This window comes from Myotis yumanensis, unplaced genomic scaffold (assembly GCF_028538775.1).
Source record: "Myotis yumanensis isolate MYYU_CA2020_CCGP unplaced genomic scaffold, mMyoYum1.0.hap1 SCAF_1, whole genome shotgun sequence".
Taxonomy (NCBI): Eukaryota; Metazoa; Chordata; class Mammalia; order Chiroptera; family Vespertilionidae; genus Myotis; species Myotis yumanensis.
In genome coordinates, this window is record NW_027223752.1 from 238942880 (window position 1) to 238961404 (window position 18525).

At 52.7% G+C, this 18525-nt stretch overlaps 1 protein-coding gene across 7 annotated transcripts in view; it reads right to left on the minus strand.

Annotated features, from left to right (window-relative positions):
- ADD1 (adducin 1) overlaps positions 1-18525 on the minus strand; it is a 78536-nt gene that overhangs the window by 4170 nt on the left and 55841 nt on the right. For 4 of the 7 annotated variants that reach the window (XM_070400173.1, XM_070400171.1, XM_070400172.1 and 1 more), the window contains exons 5-14: positions 16262-16342; positions 15869-16018; positions 13474-13617; positions 13273-13371; positions 12186-12362; positions 7819-8163; positions 5332-5433; positions 4858-4947; positions 4190-4282; positions 145-301 (exon numbers count right to left, since the gene is read on the minus strand). In XM_070400173.1, coding sequence (XP_070256274.1) covers positions 145-301; positions 4190-4282; positions 4858-4947; positions 5332-5433; positions 7819-8163; positions 12186-12362; positions 13273-13371; positions 13474-13617; positions 15869-16018; positions 16262-16342 — 1438 coding nt within the window. The remainder of the gene's footprint in view (positions 1-144; positions 302-4189; positions 4283-4857; positions 4948-5331; positions 5434-7818; positions 8164-12185; positions 12363-13272; positions 13372-13473; positions 13618-15868; positions 16019-16261; positions 16343-18525) is intronic. The other 3 variants (XM_070400179.1, XM_070400174.1, XM_070400186.1) reach the window with 3 other exon arrangements.

Genomic DNA, 18525 nt, shown 5'->3' on the forward strand with positions numbered 1-18525 from the left:
GGACTAGCCTGAGTGAGGAGGGAGGAAGCATGTGCTGAGGAGCACTCTGCCCTTCACCAAAGGCCTGGAGGACAGAGGCGCTCACCTGCGGACCTGCCCACGCAGAACCTGCCCTGGCGCCTGGGCCTCGCCGTGAGCACTCACCTGGGGGGCCCCTGTGCTTGCGCTCCACCTCCCTGCGGTACTCCTCCAGCTCGCGGTCAGTGAGCGTGTTGAAGGGGTTGGGGCCTGTGGTGCTCACGATGACGTGGGGCTGGTACTCCTTCTCAATGATGGCCTTGGAGGCTGTCACCAGCTCCCCCTGCGGACAGAAGAGGTGCTGGGTCTGCAGAAGCCCTGCCCCAGGACTTCCTCCTCCCCGGCCAGGCTGCAGGCAGGGTAGGGCGGGGCAGCTCTCCAGGGGCACAAAGACATCCCTGAGGGTTAGGCTGAGCTACAGCCTTCAGGGGCAGAAGACAGAGACACACGATTTTGATGCAACAAAATATATGTAACAGGAGAAAAGAACCCTAGAAAGCCCTCAGGTTTCAGAAGCAAAGGCAGCAAAGTGCAGATGGAGCGCACAGAGCACCTCGAGGACAAGCCCACGTCCTCACGGACAGGCGGGAAGAGGAAATGCACAGATCACAGCACTCCGGTCAGGCAGGAGAGACTGCTTCCGTTCTAGGAGCACAGGCAGGTTCTGTCCTTTTGACCTTGAGAAGAAGAAAGTGTCCCCAGGCACCAGCATTTGTCTGGGGAATTTGGAAAACAGACTTTGTAGCAGAGAAAAGAAAGCCAAGCCTGTGAAGCTCCCGTGGCCACAGACAAGCCCCATCTGCCAGGAGGAGGCGGGCAGGCCCCGGAGGGCGGGAGCCAGCGGGCTGAGTGTGACGCCACCGCACATCCCTTGGCCAGCACAGCTCTGTGCCCCGCTCAGCCTAGTCAGCCCCAAATGCTCCCGATGTTCACCTTGGAGAAAACTAACCGGAACTCATGCACATGCCCAGTACTTAATGAGAGCTTCCAAAAGTAACTGAAAACAGGAGAATCCAACATCACTTCCACGCCTGCCGGTCCACCTGTGCTCTCCTCAGCGAGGGGCGAGCATCAGAGGCAGTCAGCGTCCCTGCAATGGGCACTGGACACAGAGCCAGACCGAGGCCGGGGGACCTGGGCTGAGCGGCCCGGTCTCATGAGCTGGGTAGAGTGCCTGGAGCAGTCCAGGACTGACACTGACAGTGACACAGGCCCCGGGACAGAGGAAAGGGGCTGCTGGAGTCAGCAGCCTGTTATCAACCTGTCATCAGGTTCAGGATGACCTGGGAGTCGGTTAGCCCTCTTTCTGACCAGCCTGACCCAACGCCACCGGCTTTTCCTTCAGAAGCAGCCCTGCCTGGCCAAGACAGGGACTCAGGTCCTCCTCTGCCACTCGGTCCCTTGGCCCGAGACACACCCTTTCCTGTCCACAGGCCTGTTACCATCTTCAAGAGGAGCCTGCTGGGCGGGCCCCTGAGGCCCACAGAGCACGGACGCTATCATCTACGCAACCTGGCTGGTGCCTGTGCGTCCTGGTAGCACTGCCAGTGAGACAGGAAGGTGATGTGAGCTTTGAGAGAAACACTGTCACTCATTTCAGTCCCATGTTCACAATCAGCAAAGGGCAAACAAAACCAGAAACTGCCACAGAGATCGTTCCTGTCCGGGTGCCACACAGCTGGTTCCCGCCACACTGGCAGGGGCTCCGTCCTCAGTGAGGGCCAAGCTGGAGCTAGGAAAAGAGCGATGCCTGAGCCGCAGAGACAGACAGGCCCTGTGGGGGGCAGCCCGAGAAGTCGGGGCTGAAGGAGCGGCTCCCTCCAGCAGCCCATGTGGGGGCGCTCTTTGTGCTCCTCCCGTTTGGCCCCACCAGGGCTCTAAGCCTGTTCCTCCTGGCACTGGGCTGAGGCATCAGATTTTCATCTGAAAAATCTACACAGATTTGAATTTATATTCCTTTTTTTGTTTGTTAATCCTCAACCGAGGATACTTTTTCCCACTGATTTTCAGAGAGAGTGGAAGGAAGGGAGGGAGGGGAAGAGAGAGAGAGAGGTGCCCTGACCAAGGTTGAGAATCGAACCTGCAATCCAGGGAATTGAACCCATACGTGCAAGCGGGTGCTCCAGCTACTGAGCCACCAGGCCAGGGCTAAATGTACATCTTAGTGCTGGACCCGCACACACTAGGTGCTTACCACCCAGTGCACACAGGTGCGGCAGAGCAGCAAGGCTGGGCTGCACACCTGGGCAGCAGGACAGGACTAAGTGCAAACCTTCACACCCGTCTCTAACGACTCGGTTCACTGGGAATCAAATCCAGGTGGCAGAGTGACTTCCAGCCGCACGCTGGCTACACAGTGCTGAGTCAAGAGAGCCCTGGCTGGGCTTCCTGTTCCTTTGGGCACCGGAGCACGGGGTGTGGCTGGCAACTCGCTGATCCTTCTTCTGCCAGAAGACAAAGGAGAGATGGAAGCAAAAGAAAGTCCTTCCAGAAAAGCCCCAACTTCCTTAGTCCCAAACGCCTGTTCCTCAAGCTCTTGACCGGGCACGCGTGCCTTACGGGGAAGAGGATGTTTTTAGGACGTTGACACAGTCCTTTTCACTTGCTCAAGAGGGTCAACTTGCCAGTGAGCAGCGCCACCTCTAGGAGCACCGTGGTCTGTGCTTTGTGGTCCACACACCAAGACGTGGCAACCACCCCACTCAAGGACATCAGAGGAGTCAAAGCACATTCTCACATCAAAACGAAACATGCTGTCACGTGAAAGAGCAAGGCTGCGAATGTGAGCGCCCGGAAGAGGGGGCGGGGAAAACAGAAGCTGGCCAGGAACCTGCACAGGGCACCGCCTCACTGGGCTCGGTGCCGAGTGGCTTTCTCTGCCGATCCTGCCTGGACACGGCGCTCACAGGGTCTAGTCTGGTGCTCGGACTTGCAGAGGGCATGCGACTGGCCAGGAACCCCTCGCACAGCCATTGGAGGGGCCCCTGGCTACGCTCCATGACGCATCCTCACAGGGAACTGGGATGCACCCCCAAGTCTGAGCACTGCTGGACAGAGCCAAACAGAACTGCGACAGGACGAGGAACTGCCAGAGCAGCAGCCTTAACACAGCGGACGGTCTCCCTTCCAGGCAGGCGGCCCTAACGACACAAACAGGAACCACTAAATGCAATCTAAGCCAGAGAGCTTGTCCAAACCTGCTCTGCTCCATAAGCCCCCGGGGCTCATGGACTTCACACACCTACACACACCTGAGAGAAAAGAATGAGAAACTAAGGTCCCATGGGATGGAAGCATGGAAAACAAGCCAGTGGGGCAGGAGGCCATCTCTCCCATGCTCTGCGGGGCTCCTCCAAGAATGGTCGCTGGACAAGGGAAAACAGGACCCACTGAAACAATACATAAATATGCAAAAATAATGCCGTTAGCGAGGGTTCCAGACAGGAATACAGAGCCCTTGGTGCAAGCCTCCTTCCTTCTGGCTCCTGGGGCGTGGCTAGATGACACCTGCACTCACTGGAGGAGTGTAACTGAGACACAATTCCTCTGGACAGAGGGCGAACACCTGAGGCCTCACCCTCTGCCCTCAGCGCCTCAAAGCTTAGAACAGGCGAGCCTCCACCTGGCACGGGACATAGGGTGGATTTCCACCTACTGAGCACTTTAGGTATGCAGGTACACGGAGAATGGTAATTTGGGGTTTCAAATTTCACAAGTCTTTGACCCCTTGCAACATTAAAAAAATCTAGGATTTTTAAGGTCAAAATAAATACATTTCCTCAACCAGGGCTGACAAGAGACCGCCTTGCTTTACGTCCCGCTCCCCTGAAAGGATGTCTTTCAATCGCACCCCCATTGCACTTTCCTTACGGTTTCGGTCACAGCTGAGCAGGCAAAGGGAGCAGGTCGCACGGAAGCATCCGCACTCACAGAGTCACATGCAGAACCTCTGAAAAGCACCGTCATGATGCGGAGACGCACCCACTCCTCCCAGCCACGGCTTCCCTACAGCCCAGGGCAGGCAGGACGGCACCCTCTGTCCTCTCACCAAGGAGCTAGAGCCCGTGTGCGGCTCCATCGTGACCGGGACAATGCCGGCAGGAGCAGGCAGGTGGGGACAGGCAGGCAGGAGGCAGCGCGAGCCGACAGTAACTAGGGGCAGGAGGAGTACCTTTCTAACAGGGAGAGATTTAGCTGGACTAAAGGTCTGCTCTGTGAGCTCGAGCCCTTCGATTGTCTCCGTGCAGTCAGACAGGGGTGCGTCCTGCAACAGTAAACTGAGTCAGCAGAGCCCCAGGCCCAGCCTGAAGTACCGAGCGCACAAGATGGCGCCCCTGAGAGCATGCAGCAGGGACAGCGGCGTCGCCAGGAAGGTAGCGGGGGTGGCACCGCCACGTGCAAGCCCAGTCCCCAGGACCAGGACCACACCTGACCAGTCAGAAGAGGCGGCGACAGTCACCTACCCTGCAGTTAACGTGCGCGGTTTCAGAGGCAACTACGGACACGATTACCTTCAAGGGGCCCAGGCACTGTCCCTTTATAGAAATGCGGCTCACCGTGGGCCACAGACAGGCACCAAGCAGCGCCCTGCCGCAGGTAGCCACGTGGACGGGAATAAGGCCAGCACTTTACACGGTGTGCAGCACGTGGACCGGGCGGTGGGTCCCCGGGCACCGTGCCACCCGCACAGGCATGCACTGCACCGAGCGCTGGCGGGGACACGCCCCGGGCATGCTCGTGCTTGGCCTACAACTCAGGGGAAAGTGCCTGTGATTTCTCATCATGAAGGGTTTTCACAAAGACGGCGTAAGAATAACAGGACTAATTCCCAGTTCTCACCTGGACAAGGCTTCTGTCCATCACTACACCACACAACACCTGCGACTGGGGGCCAGCCGTCTTAATGTCCTGCAGGTTCTGCTCTCGGATCTGAGGATGGCAACAGGAGGAACACATCAGCAGCATGCCCACACCTCACCCGCTCGGTACTGCCTGGGTCTGAAGGGAGGAAGGGCCCATTCCTACGTCCTTCCCCTTCTGGTGACGTGGGCAAGCACTCACTCACTTGAGGACACACTCCCTACGTGTCCCTCTTACCGGGACACTGTGAACGGTCCAGGGTGAAGGCTCTGCAGAGTGCAGCCCTGCCTGCTGCTCACGGACCACAGGTGCACAGCACAAGCGCACAGAGGGGCCGCTGCTGCAGTCACGAGGCAGCAGAAGTCCTCAACCCGCGCACGCGCTCTCTGCCCTGCAGCAGCCAGCACCCCGTCCACCCACTGCAGCCTCCGCCTCCCGCACACGAGTACGCACCTTGTTCCTCATCTCCTGGACCTCTTTCGGGTTTGTGTTCAATGGAACAAACAGGTTAGGGACAGCAGAGGTGGAAGTTCTATGTCCATCCTCTTTAGTCCACTGTAATATCAAGAAGAGTTAAAATGTCAGAATTGGGACGGCAACAGGTGGCACCAAGCACCCCATCTGTCCAACTGATCTCACATCTGGTCATGCACTGAGCATCACAGAGGATGAACCAATGACCATACCCTGTGCCACCGCAGCGGCTGGAGGGGGCAGGAGCATGTCCAGACCGAAACCAGGAATGGCGGAGGCCAGAGTCGTGACGACCGGCCAGAGCCACTGAGAAAGCCCCGCTGAAATGTGGGGTCTGACATGGACTGGCAACAGAGCTGAGCCCCTAACTCCCGCAGACTAGCCAGTGGGGACCCTTCAGAGCACATTGGTTCACCGCTCTGAGCATCGTCAACACCAAAGCCAGCTGGAAGCATGAGATGACAGGGTCATGGAAAGCAATGTGATGTGCTACCCAGAGGGAGGGAAGACTCGCATTGGAAGGCAAGAGTGGGCATCACCAAAGTGCTGCATTAAAATAAACGACAGCGTCAGAATGCACTGTTTGCATAGCTATTTCAACCCAAGAAAATCGCGGAATGAATGCTTAGGCACCTGGGGAAGATTTGGTGATGTCGAATATTTTATATAACTTCATACTCTGAGTGTTACAAAAATATCCCACAGGAGCTCGGAGCGCTGGGATCCTTACTAGAAGGCCGTCTTAGACAGCGGGCACACTGCCAGCACCCTGCGCCTTTCACTTTTTTTTGAATTTCCAATCAAATATGACCATTTTCATCACATGGTAATTCGGAGGATGAGGAGGCGCTGAGTGTTAAAACAAGCCCACCTCCAAGAGCAAATGTTACTCTTTTCAGGGTGTTTTCAGAGGCACTAAGAGAGCCAGAACCATACGACTTGGAGAAAGCCAGGGGAGCGGATGCTCAGCCACTGCGGGGAGCGCGGCGGGCGTGCGCTGGGGGTACTCACTGACGGCATCTTCCGATTAAACAACTCCGGCCTTTCATTAAAGATAATTTCCAGTCAAAACAGGAAAACGGCAACCTCAGGAGCGTGACACTATTACTGTAAGTGAATATACCCACCTGGGCGCAGGCACGGGGGTCAATCCAGAACAAGAAACACATCGCAATGCTGCCCAGGGCCTCCCTCCACGCCACACTGACTAACACGCCCGATTCACTTCACACTTTTTCACGCTAAGAGTACATGTAGCTCAAAGCTGCTGCCACACACACACTTCGGGAAAACTCGGCACAGCCTTCGGCACATGTACTGACGGCAGCGGAGTCGTTCGGGCCCACTCCCCTGAACAAGCAACATCAGTAAAAACGAAACAAAGGCCACGAGAAAAGAAAAAAAGGGAGAGAGGGACAGAGGGGAAGGAGGGGGGACCGGGGGTGAGAAGGAGAGGAGGCCGGGCTCAGCACTGGGCCTCTGCCCGCGTGGGCGGCATGTCGGTTCAGGGGCACAGAGGCTCTCACCAACTGTGCGCCAGGAAAACGCCAGCCACCTGGAGACAGGCCTCTCTTTCGACACGTCTACGAAGTAAGAGCGTTATGAGGGAAGCCGTTTGCTGCCTGGGGGCCCCGAGTCTGGGCCCGTCTCGCCTGCGCTACAGACCAGCCGTGCAGCGGTGGGTCTGTGCCCGCTTCCGTGTGCGTGCAGGACTCCACCGCAGGAGCACGGCTGTCCTGGGCTCGGTGAGGGGCCGTGAACCGTCTTCACAGAGGCAGCTGAGGGCCGGGACCTGAGGGCGGCTCAGGGCCGGTGAACACGGGCGTGAAGCACGTTGGCAGCAACCCTCTGTCGCTGGTGCCCGCGGTGGCCTGCGCTGCACTGGGGTCATGCCGCCCCCGGCAGGAGTCAGAAGACTCCGCGATGGCGGTCTACTCACATGCACAGTCCATGCAGGAGGCAGCTGCTGAGAGCGTTCCGAGGCTTTGGGACAGAGCAGGGGAGGCTAAGGAGGAGGACCTGGCCGGCCGAGAGCAGGCCGGGACCCAGAGGAGAAACTGCTTAAGAAAACACTCGAGACGTTAAAGAACAGTTAGTGACTTACTGAAACCACCGGCATTCACAACACTGAACAACAGGCTGTGACTGAACTGCCTTTTGGTGCGTGAAGTGATAAGATTCCTTGAGGACAGTGTGAGTTTGCCGGCAGCTCCTGGGTTTAGGTTAATACACACGTTAGTTGGACCTTTGGCTACGGACGCACTAGGTAAAGAGGCAGTCACTGGGGGGGTCAGGTCAGTATCTTAAGCAGTTTCGAGCAGACAGTAGTACTGGTCAGATATAGAAGGTGAAAGGGAAGGCTCGCCTTCAGTCAGGGTCGCAGGGCTGGTTCCCAAAGCCTCCGAAGCCCCAGCTGCCCCACTTGCTCTACATCATCTAACTAGGAACAGTAAGGTAGGCACAGACCAAGCAGTTGGTAATACAGCTTGGCACGCAGACACCGGACGAGAGAGACTGCAGCAAGGGTTTCACGTGATCGTGTGTAATGTTCGTCCACACCTTAGTCTTCGACTTGGGGCTGCTTCCGTTCTGCCCTTCCTCAGAGGCATCGTCACCCCGGCCAGAGTTCAGCCATCTTGTCTTCTCTCGTTGCTGCTTCTGAAAACTGTGTCTGAGAGGAGAGCAAGTGCCCGAATCACCATCACTAGCAAAGGAGTAACCTGTGACGCTAGCAGGAGCCTCCACGTCGCTGTATTTCTTAGACTTCTCTCTCAGAGCCGGGTATCGGTAAGGGTAGCCAGTTCTGTAACCCTAGAGACCAAGAGAGTGAAAGACAGTCACTAGTCCACGTCTCAACACAGAGCTCCTCGGGGAACGCTGTGTGGGATCCCTCAGAGGCTGCACCCCAAGTACAAGCCCAACCTAAAGGCGAAGACGTTCACCAAAACAAAGGCCCTGCAAGCCGACGGCAGCCTCACTGCTCACAGCCCCCCTGGAACCAACCAGAAGTCCGCCGGCAGGGGCGTGAGGCGTGCTCACCATGGACTGGGAAGCAGCACGAGAAGAACTCTCTGCCCCAGTGAACCTGAGGATGGTGCCGAGTGAGACACCAACGGGAAAGGGGGCGCTGCCTGATCCCATTACGAGGCTGGGTGGCATCACCCTTGGGCGGAGTAAGTGACTCTCAGAGGGGATGGACCTTCTGAGGTGCTGGTGCTGGTTTTTGACTGGGTGTTGATTCCACCCAGTTTTTTAAACTAATAAACTGAATACTTAAATAGGTACACTCTCCTGTTTACTGTATTTCAATAAAAAGTTTAAAATGATAAAAAACCTGGCTTACTTGCTGTTGGCGACAATACAGACTTTACTCATCAACCTGCCGAATGCTGAGGTCACAGTTTAGACGCCGGATAAACTCCAGGGAGGACCAAACAAGCACGCCTCGTGGCGACTGGTTCTGGCAGATGACTGTCCCACTGACACTAACTTCACACTCAGTTCAACCCTGACTCTGCCTCGTAGCCATTCACTCTGCTGTGAAAAGTGCCCCTAACTCTCACCTCTATGCCAACACCTGCCGTCCCGCCCCGCCCCCCTCCCTCCCTCCACTCCCGTGCAGGACCAGCCTGTTTGCTGGCCCCACAGGCAGCATCCCTGAGGCAAGGGTGGGTATCAGCCCTCCTGTCCGTGCGTAGCTTGGTGATACGCATGGCCCCACCTCCTGAAGTGCCCTCCCTGCTGGACTGTGGACGGGCCCTGTGACTGGCTTCTCACCAGTGGAACTGGCAAAGTGATAGGCTGAGTTAGATGAGTGTGGTGCCCATCCTGAGTCTCTCTCTGTGCATTACGGTCTGAGGAAGCAAGCTGCCATGGCCACCACAGATGGAAGAAAATGGACTCTGACCACCACCTGAGAGCCTGGCAGGGGGGCCTCCCCCGGCCGAGCCTGCCAAGAACCCAGCCCAGCTGACCCCGACTGCTGGCAGCCTGTGAGCTCAGCTGCTCCTGCACTGCGGACCCACAGCCTCACATCTGGACCAAATCTTTCCCGGCCGCTTCACAGGGAGCCAGAGCGTTGGGGCTGCAAGGAGTGCAGGGCGGTCATGAGGCGGGCCTGCGCCGCTGGCCGATACGCCAGAAACATGCACTTCCTCAGTCCAGGGATTCCCCTCCCTGTGGGTGCTGCTTCCCTGTGCGGGGCCACCTTCATTACCAACCATCCTTTAACACGTTAAGAAAAGCACGGCAGTAATCCCTGCGCTGCTGCTGCCTCCTCATCAGTCCTTGGGAAGAGGCGATGCACTGCCATTTCCCACTCAGAGATGCTCACTCGGCTGAGGCTAATACGATGACTCAGCCAGGAAGACTGTCTTCAGAAGAACACCGTGCTTATTCATTCACACATCCTCTTGCTCGGACAGCCAGGACGGAGGAATCTCCAGGCCTCAGGATAAACCACCAGGCCTCCACACAACTCTACCCTCCCAGCGTGTGGGATTGGTCTTTATTCTTCCCTTTAAATGCCGTGAAACCAAAATTAGAGGCAATACACAGACCTCAGACCTATTATATGGCCTAGTTAAAAATATGGATTCCTGCCTGGCTGGTGTGGCTCAGTGACTGAGCATCGACCCACGCACCAGGAGGTCACCAGTTCGATTCCCAGTCAGGACACATGCCTGGGTTGTGGGCTTGATCCCTAGATGGGGGCGTGCAGAAGCAGCTGATCAATGTTGATGCTTCTCTCTCATCGATGTTTCTACCTCTCTCCCTAAAGTCAATAAAAACATTTAAGAAAAAAAAATGGATTCCTTTCTTCCTTGAGAAACTGGCACTGTATCTTGATTTTGTGGGATTTAGCATTTCTTCTGTGTGTGCTGAAATGAACTCTCAGTGTGAGGATCTCTAGCTGCTCTCTAACCTATTCAATGACTCGCAAAGATACGACTGATCAGGATGCTAACTGAATCCTGGACTGTGATCAGTGGTCGCTGTCCAGTTTATTTCTTATAGCACAGGGCCTGCTACTATCAGAAACAGTCACAGATCCACCCATAAGAAGGCACTGAAAGCCTTGCGGTGCTGAATGGTCCACAGCTCATCCTCTCATCCTCTAGCTTCCTCCCCTATCAAATCAGAGTTACTGCCCAATGTAGATTTTCTTCTCCATTTTCCAGAATGTACCAAGTGCACAAGATGGGTGGCTGCTGTTCTTCATTCTTGTCCTCTCTCCTGCTCTCCACTTACTTTTAGGCACAAGAGAGTGAAACGTCCAAGTGTTTGCCAGGAGGAGAGAAGGGCGATAGGACTGGGCCACCCCAGCCCCAGGGGGTGTCTGACTCCGGTGCTGCCACCTGGGCCACCGGTGCCCCGCTCTCAAGCCCTCTCCAGCTGCCTTTCCTGAGGCTGCACACCCCCGGTCGCCGCCTGACTCCAACGCCCTTCCATCTCCTCGGTGAGCAGTTCCGTCCTGCTTCCCTGACCAACCCTGGCCCATGCGTCTCTGCCTGCAGCTCTCGGCGTGCTGCCAGGGCGCAGAGCGCAGTGCTGGGCTGCACCTCCCTGACTAGGACAAGAGCCGTGTCCTGTTCATGGCTACAGGCTCAAGAGCAGATGGTCAGTTAGTGCAAACCATCTTCAGCGAGCACTGAATTCAGAAGTTAAGGAAGACTGTGCCCACTGCTCCCTCACTGACCAAACTCACTCTTGTGGACACAGCCCCTGGGCACACCCTGAATCAGATCCATGAATTCTTTGTTTTCCAAAATCTTCAGGAAAGGTAACCCTCTTGCAGCCACCCGTCCCATCTGCAGCCTCTTCCAAAGGTCGGACCGTCTTAAGTGAGGCTGGATGGTGTCCCAGTGGGGCCGGTGCCGCCCTCCAGAGCAGCCACACTCACACCCACACAAGGACTGCAGCCCTTCCCGGCGCCCCTTGTCCCACACGGCAGGACAGGTCCTCACGCCCACCAGTAGGAAGGGCATCTGAGAGGTGACAGCGCAGCATGAAAGGGCCCCTCAGAGCCATCTGCCTTACAATGTGGCGGCTCCGACCCTACAGACTTGTTCTGAGTAATTACAGACCATGTCAAAGGCAGAGGCGGACCTGGAGGCACGTTCCCATCCCCACCGTTCTCTTCAGTGCTGCTGCAGCCTCTGCCGTGATGCCCACCTTCGCCCAGCTCAGCCTGTCGCGTTTCTACCTGTCCTTTGAGGTCATTCCCAAGTGCCATCTTCTACCTAAAGTGTTCTCCCTGATCTGTGAAAAAGGACGAAGGCCCTCTGAAACCCCACATAATAGTGGACCACATCCTGCCATGTCCACGCAGAACCCCTATCACACCAGAGCATTCCCCGCCCCTGCCCCATTGCGTCTGGGCTCAGGCCCCCCGCAGTCAGGGCGAGGCACACAGCGAATCAGCAGCAAATGTCTGTGGAACAGTAATTGGCCTCCAAACAGCTAGAACTTCCTGTTAACACCAACAACAAAAATCCTTGCCGCCTGCTTTCAAAGCCCCCTGCAGAGCGTGAGTGTGGGAGGAAGGCGCTGAGCCACCCTCCGCCCGGAGCTGGTTATCCAGCAGCCTGCAGTAGAGCAGGCCGTGTCCGTGCTTCTGTCCCAACAAGATTATCTTTAAAAAACAAAGAAGTTCTCACTCTACTTTATGGTGATTTAGCTTAGAAGTGCTGCTGGGTGATTCTTCAGGAGCAAGTGCTCAGATGCTGCATGAGGACAGCAACTCCACAACACTACCTCACTGGTGCCCAATCCCCCACACACCTGAGCTTCAGAAGGACACCATTATCACGCAGTGGTAGCCACGTCCTTACCAGGTTATCGAGCATCCGCATGAGGGCTTCAAACTCCTGCTCACCGATCAGCCACTTGGGAGGCGAGGCGGTGCTCTCCCCTGCCGGGGCCCCCGGGGAACGGGATTTGGCTTTGTACTTCCCCGGATCCAGGAGGACTAAGTTGTCTGGCCCTCCTGCACTGGCCAGAGTTCGAACCTTTTCAAAACAAGCAAACATTACAGTCTGAGCTCCTTACTGAGAGCACAGGTGACTGGGAAATCACGTACACAGAAATGTCAAACCCCTAAGTGTAAGAATGAGAAATGTAGATTGGACAGTGATAGACTAATCACAAGGTTATGTTCAGCCCCGGCTGGGTAGCTCAGTAGGTTAGAGCATCACCTTGATACACCAAGGTGGTGGGTTCTATTCCCAGTCAGGGCACATACAAGAATCAGCCAACAAATACATAAATAAGTGGAACAACAAGTCCATCTCTCTCTCTCTCTCTCTCTCTCTCTCTCTCTCTCTCTCTCATACACACACAAAAAAAAAATCAATAAATATTTTAAATGAATACATAAACCATTAATAAATTTTTAAAAACAAGGTTATTTTCAGAAGTTTTTCTTTAGCCTGACAAAAATACTGGGCCCACCTACTTGGAGGAGAAATGTAAAATACTTCTCAAGAGCATAAGCAGCAGAATGGGGAGGAAGGCATGGCTGCACAGACGAGGTCAGGAGAACAAACCTGGGGCTGGGCAGCACTTGCCACCGAGCGGCATAAGTGGCACTTACGGCCGTGAGACTGTGGCAAGTTTCTAGCTCTCTGCACCTGTTTTTTCAGAAGGAATGCCACGAAGATCAAATGAATCCCATGTAATAACATATGTAACGCACCTGATACAGGGGTTGGCACACACTGTATCCACAGTACTCCATAAATAAAAAGAAACTACCATTTGCCAAACTAAATCAGTGAAACGCCATCTGCCCTGTTCGATTTCCAAATCCGTGAGCTGAGAGTTGGCAGAGACTGCTCCAGGTCTCCCCCTGCCAACCAGCATCAGAGGTTCTGGGAGCCTGCAAACCCAGACCCCCCGCAGACGGCACGCAGCACCGACCTGGATCTCACATGCAACCACGAGGTTGTGGATGTAGTAGAAGGCCTCCTCGACGCTCTCTCCGACCGACACCAGCCCGTGGTTCCGGAGGATGAGGACCTGAGGGGAACACAAGAGCTCCATGGAGCTAAAGACACTGATGCTTTCTCTCTCTCCCCTCTTCGCTCCATAATTTAAATGCCAGGTTACATGCCTACTGACCTTGCTTTTAGGACCCAAATTTTTCTGGATTAAAACCTTTTCCTCTTCATCAACCAAAATCCCATGGTAATCATGATAAGCCACCTCTCCAAGGGAAAGTGCCTCCGGGGAGATGGGCAAGAGCCCACATTTCATCGCAGAGACCTGGAGAACAAGCAGTCACACTGAGCGAAAGCCCTCGCTGACTGGTGACAGGGTAAAGTCTTTCCTCGAAGAAATACAAAAGGGGAACAGAGTTAACTTTGTTCTCTTCTCAGAAATAAATGAACCCATGAGCTTAAAAAATATTACTCTGGGGCTTAGTGCAATGCACAGTTAGAAATGCAGACTCTCACTAAGCTGGGAGAGCCCAAGAGGAAGCCCACATCTTTCTGGATTTCTCCACACTGATGCTAAATGCTCTGTGAACTCAGACTTGATGACAAGTGAGCCCCGGATCTATGAGGACAGACAACGGCCTCCTCTGAATGCACCAGAGAGCATGACAAGTGCTCTAAGGCTGTGTGCACAGGTTAGACTGCAGGTGGGACCAAAACACCTGAAAATCAGATCAAAGCAAATTTGTAAAAGTTGAGGATAATTATACTGTGCAATTTCTTTACATTTATTTAGGTAAAAAAAAAAATCTAAACCCTGCAGGTGTTGCTTAAGCATCAACCTATGAATCAGGAGGTGGTTGTTCAATTCCTGGTCAGCACATGGCTGGGTTGTGGGCTCAATGCCCAGCAGGGGGCGTGCAGGAGGCAGCTGATCAATGATTCTCTCTTGTCATTGATGTTTCTATCTCTCCCTCTCCCTTCCTCTCTAAAATCAATAAAAATATATTAAAAAGACAATACCACAAAAAAGGCAATATAATATTTAATTCCTTTCACAGTATCAGCTTTAAGAAATTTCCTTACCTATAAGAAGAAATTTCCTTACAAAGTAAATTTTTGATAGTTTTTGAAACAAATTACATGGTAGCTGCTTATAGCCATATTCTCAAAGATACCTCTCCAATGGTTCTTCGGTTTTAAGAAAAAATCACATCCTTCAGAGAATGATACACTTAATAAAACTCATGTTGACATAAAGAACCACATATTCAAAGTAAAATAAACCAGGTCACTCACTCACCTAAACAAACCAACATGCATGACATTAAAACATCAAGAGATTAAAAATCAAGCCCTAGCCAGTTTGGCTCAGCATCAGCCCTCGGACTGAAGGGTCCCAGGTTCGATTCTGGTCAAGGGCATGTACCTCGGTTGCAGGCTGGATCCTCCTGCGCCGAGGGGGCGGAGGGGGGAGAAGGGGCATGCAGGAGGCAACCAATCGATGTTACTCTCTCTGTGTCTCTCCTCCTCCCTTCCACTCTCTCCAAAAATCAATGGAAAAATATCCTCAGGTGAGGATGAACAAAAATAAATTTAAAAAAGATATTAAAATTCAGCATTACTGAATCAATTAGATCATCTATTGTACAAACAGACCCATGAAGTCACTAAAGTATGAGACTGGTGATAAAAAGCCAATTCTAGACAGTGTTTCGTTTTCACACGACTGTCCCTGCAACTGGAATGCTCATTTTCAATCGGAGAAGTCTGGGCTTTGTCAGGGTGACCCGTGCACACAGCAGGACGCAGCTGGGTGATGGGCTGGGCAGGCCCCTGGGGGGCTGTGGGCTCGGAGGCCTGCTCTCCACAGCCGGCACAACTGTGCCCTCCTGCCCCAACTGCCTGCCTTCTTCTGACTTCCCCAGTCATGATGCAGCCTGGGTTCCGGGACTCCTCCCCGACAGCCCATCTGCACCCTCCAGCCCATCGAGTCCCACTAACCCTTTCCTGAGCCCACAGCACCCTTACTTACCACCCATCCTGCCTTCCCTCTTCTCAAAGGCTCTGTAAGTTTACTGCTGTCCTTTTGCACTTCCCAACAGAGTTCAGCACACTGAAATCTGACCTCCACTGTCAACACGCTCTAACTTTCTAATATGGAAGTCTAATGGGCATTTTCAGACCCCTTAAAAGAAAAAAAGTATTTTAAGAAAGTCAAACTGCCAAAACCGGTTTGGCTCAGTGGAGAGAGCGTCGGCCTGCGGACTGAAAGGTCCCGGGTTCGATTCCGGTCAAGGGCATGTACCTGGGTTGCGGGCACATCCCCAGTAGGAGGTGTGCAGGAGGCGGCTGGTCGATGTTTCTAGCTCTCTCTCTCTCTCCCTTCCTCTCTGTAAGAAATCAATAAAATATATTTTAAAAAAAAGAAAGAAAGTCAAACTTGTGAGTAAAAAATGTTTTTAATCCAACTAAGTGAGGTCTAAGGGCTTATTTGCAACAAGAGGCACTTCCAGGGAAATGTGCAGAGCCTCTCACCAAACAACTACAAACTGCAGGGGGAGCGCGAGGCCACTCACCGCAGCCCCTGCCGGCGTGTGAATGTGGACCACACACTTCACGTCCGGCCGCGCAGCATAGATCGCCGAGTGCAGCGTGAAGCCAGCTTGATTGACTCCTAGGTTAGTGCTTCCACGGTCTACAACATCTCCTTGCAGATTGATTTTCACCTGAAAATAAGAAAACAAAAGTTATCAATGTCAAAAGGACTTCCAATTACCCTAACTAAAAATTATTTAAACCAAATGTTAGTGTTTATAACTACTTTTAAAGGTTTTTCTTTGAGTTAATCACACAAAACTCTAGTTTCTCTTCTTCCTTAGGTTTTCTATGTCTAACAGGATTAGAAGGGGTTTCAGTAAGTAACGTGACCTCCACAGTCATGACGCCCAAGAGGGAAAGGGCATTCTTACCAAACTGGATGCAGTCACTTCACTGTAGAGAAGTCCAAAAGGTACAATGAGGAAGTGTTCCTGCTCGGAGCTCACTCTGGTCTGTGGGGACATGACAGAGTTAGAGCAAAATTCAACTGAAATTATTTGTATCTCTTTGAGGCCACAAACTCACAGGCTTGTCGTACATCTACACAATACAGAGCTGTTACTGCAGTCACGTGTCACGTACATGAAGCGCAGCTTGGTCACAGTCATGGTAACTGACCAGGGGCACGCACAAAGACGGTCACTCCTCAGGTAATGATAATGAAAACCAAAGCTCACTTTCTAAAAGTCAAACAGGTTTGCCTTAGAACGCAAAACCTGCAGGACAACGAACAATCACAAAACCACACGCAGGAGAGCGCGGGCTTCCTGCCTGAGCAGCACGCTCAGAGCCTCTGTTGGTGTACAACATTCCCTCAGACCGATGTTAGATGACTGAGCCATTTCCCACCTACTGTTTGACTCTAAAAATGTTTCATTATTGCCCTACCTGGCTTGGCTCAGTGGATAGAGCATCGGCCTGTAAACTGAAAGGTCCCAGGTTTGATTCTGGTCAAGAGCACGTACCTCGGTTGCAGGCTCCTCCCCGGCCTGGGCCCTGATCGGGGCGCGTGCAGGAGGCAACCAATCAATGTGTTTCTCTCACATCGATATTTCTCTCTCTGTCTTTCCCTCTCTCTTCCACTCTCTCTAAAATCAATGGAAAAATATCCTCGAATGAGGATTAAAATAAAAAAGAGAAAGAAAAATAAATTAATTAAAATTTTTAAAAAATTATTATTATAGACAAGGCTATAGTAAATATATTTGTGTATCGTGTTTTCTTCTTTCACTTAGCTCCTTAACATTATTTCTAAGAGTGTGCTTAACAGATCTACATATTTTAGTGGGAAAATCTTGTAATATACAATTTTCTGAGTCTGAAGCAAAGAGAAAGTGCTAAATGCAGATGTAGAGTAACAATGGGAAACGAACATTTCAGTCACTTTTCTGGTCCCCGGTGGGCTAGTGCCGGCTATCCTGCATGTCCTCCCACACGACGAATGCCCCTTCTGTGTACAAGGAACAGACTCTAAGGTCACACACCTTCAGGTCACTCACTGAAAATCAGTATCTCTGGCAGAGACAGGCATCCCACCCAGAAGCACAGTGCACTGGTCACAAAGGTGGGCTCCACACCATCTTGGAGCTGAGCCAAGACGAATTAAGGGATGGAAAAACCCTGCATCAGCCAACTGCCACCAAGAGAGGAAACCCAGCCCATATGCCAATTGGGCCACCCTGTCTCTTGACACCAACGCTTCTTTAAATCCAATGCGATCTTAAAACAGATCTAATTCAGACAAGTGTCTCTAACCCTCTAACACCTGTTAGCATTTCTCAGTCTCTTTAGCAGAAAATCCCATGGTACTTGTTCAAAGAAAGGGCACAATGACCTGTTAGCACCTTTGATTACACTGATAAATACTGCTAATAGTTCTTTTCTGTTAAGTGTCTATATGATAACACCTAGATTGTAACAAAAAAGGATGCCATAAATAATTTAAAAACACAAACTTTCCTCCTCAAAGATTCTCTAGTTCACAAGATAAAGGAAATGTTCTGGTAACGTCAATTTAATTTTTACTCAATGTTTAGTCCCAAAGTCCCAAATAATTAAGGGGGGAGGGGAGACACAAGCAATTGAAGCAATTCAACCTTCTTTACATAGCATTCATAACAGGACTAGCGGTAAACATTTTTAAACTTCCAAATAATGAGACGATGTTATTAAAGCCAAGGATTACACTTCCTGTTATAGCTGTACCACTTCACATTACATCTCTACACAATGCCGGCCACTCTCACACAGGCACAGGAACAGAGCTGGCAGCTGTGGAGGGCTAACTGGACCCACTGACCAACCATCAAAAGGCCCATGGAGTTCTGTGGGACAGTCTGACTGGGACAGACTTTCAGCTCAGCTGGGGGTTTCACGCAGTCGTTCATCCGAGAGTACATGTGCGTCTACTCGGTGCCCAGCACAGTTCCTGCCCCTGGGCACACACAGCACAAGACACTCAGGGACTCCCTTCAAGGGGCTCATACAGACCGAGGGCAGGTGTGGACGACAGACACAAATGTAAAGTATGGCTGAGGTCACTGCTACGGGGAGAAGTGAAGAGGACGAGTTGGGGAGGGGTGACATTCTATAAACATGACAGTGTGGACACGACAAGATCAGGTTTGCATTTGGA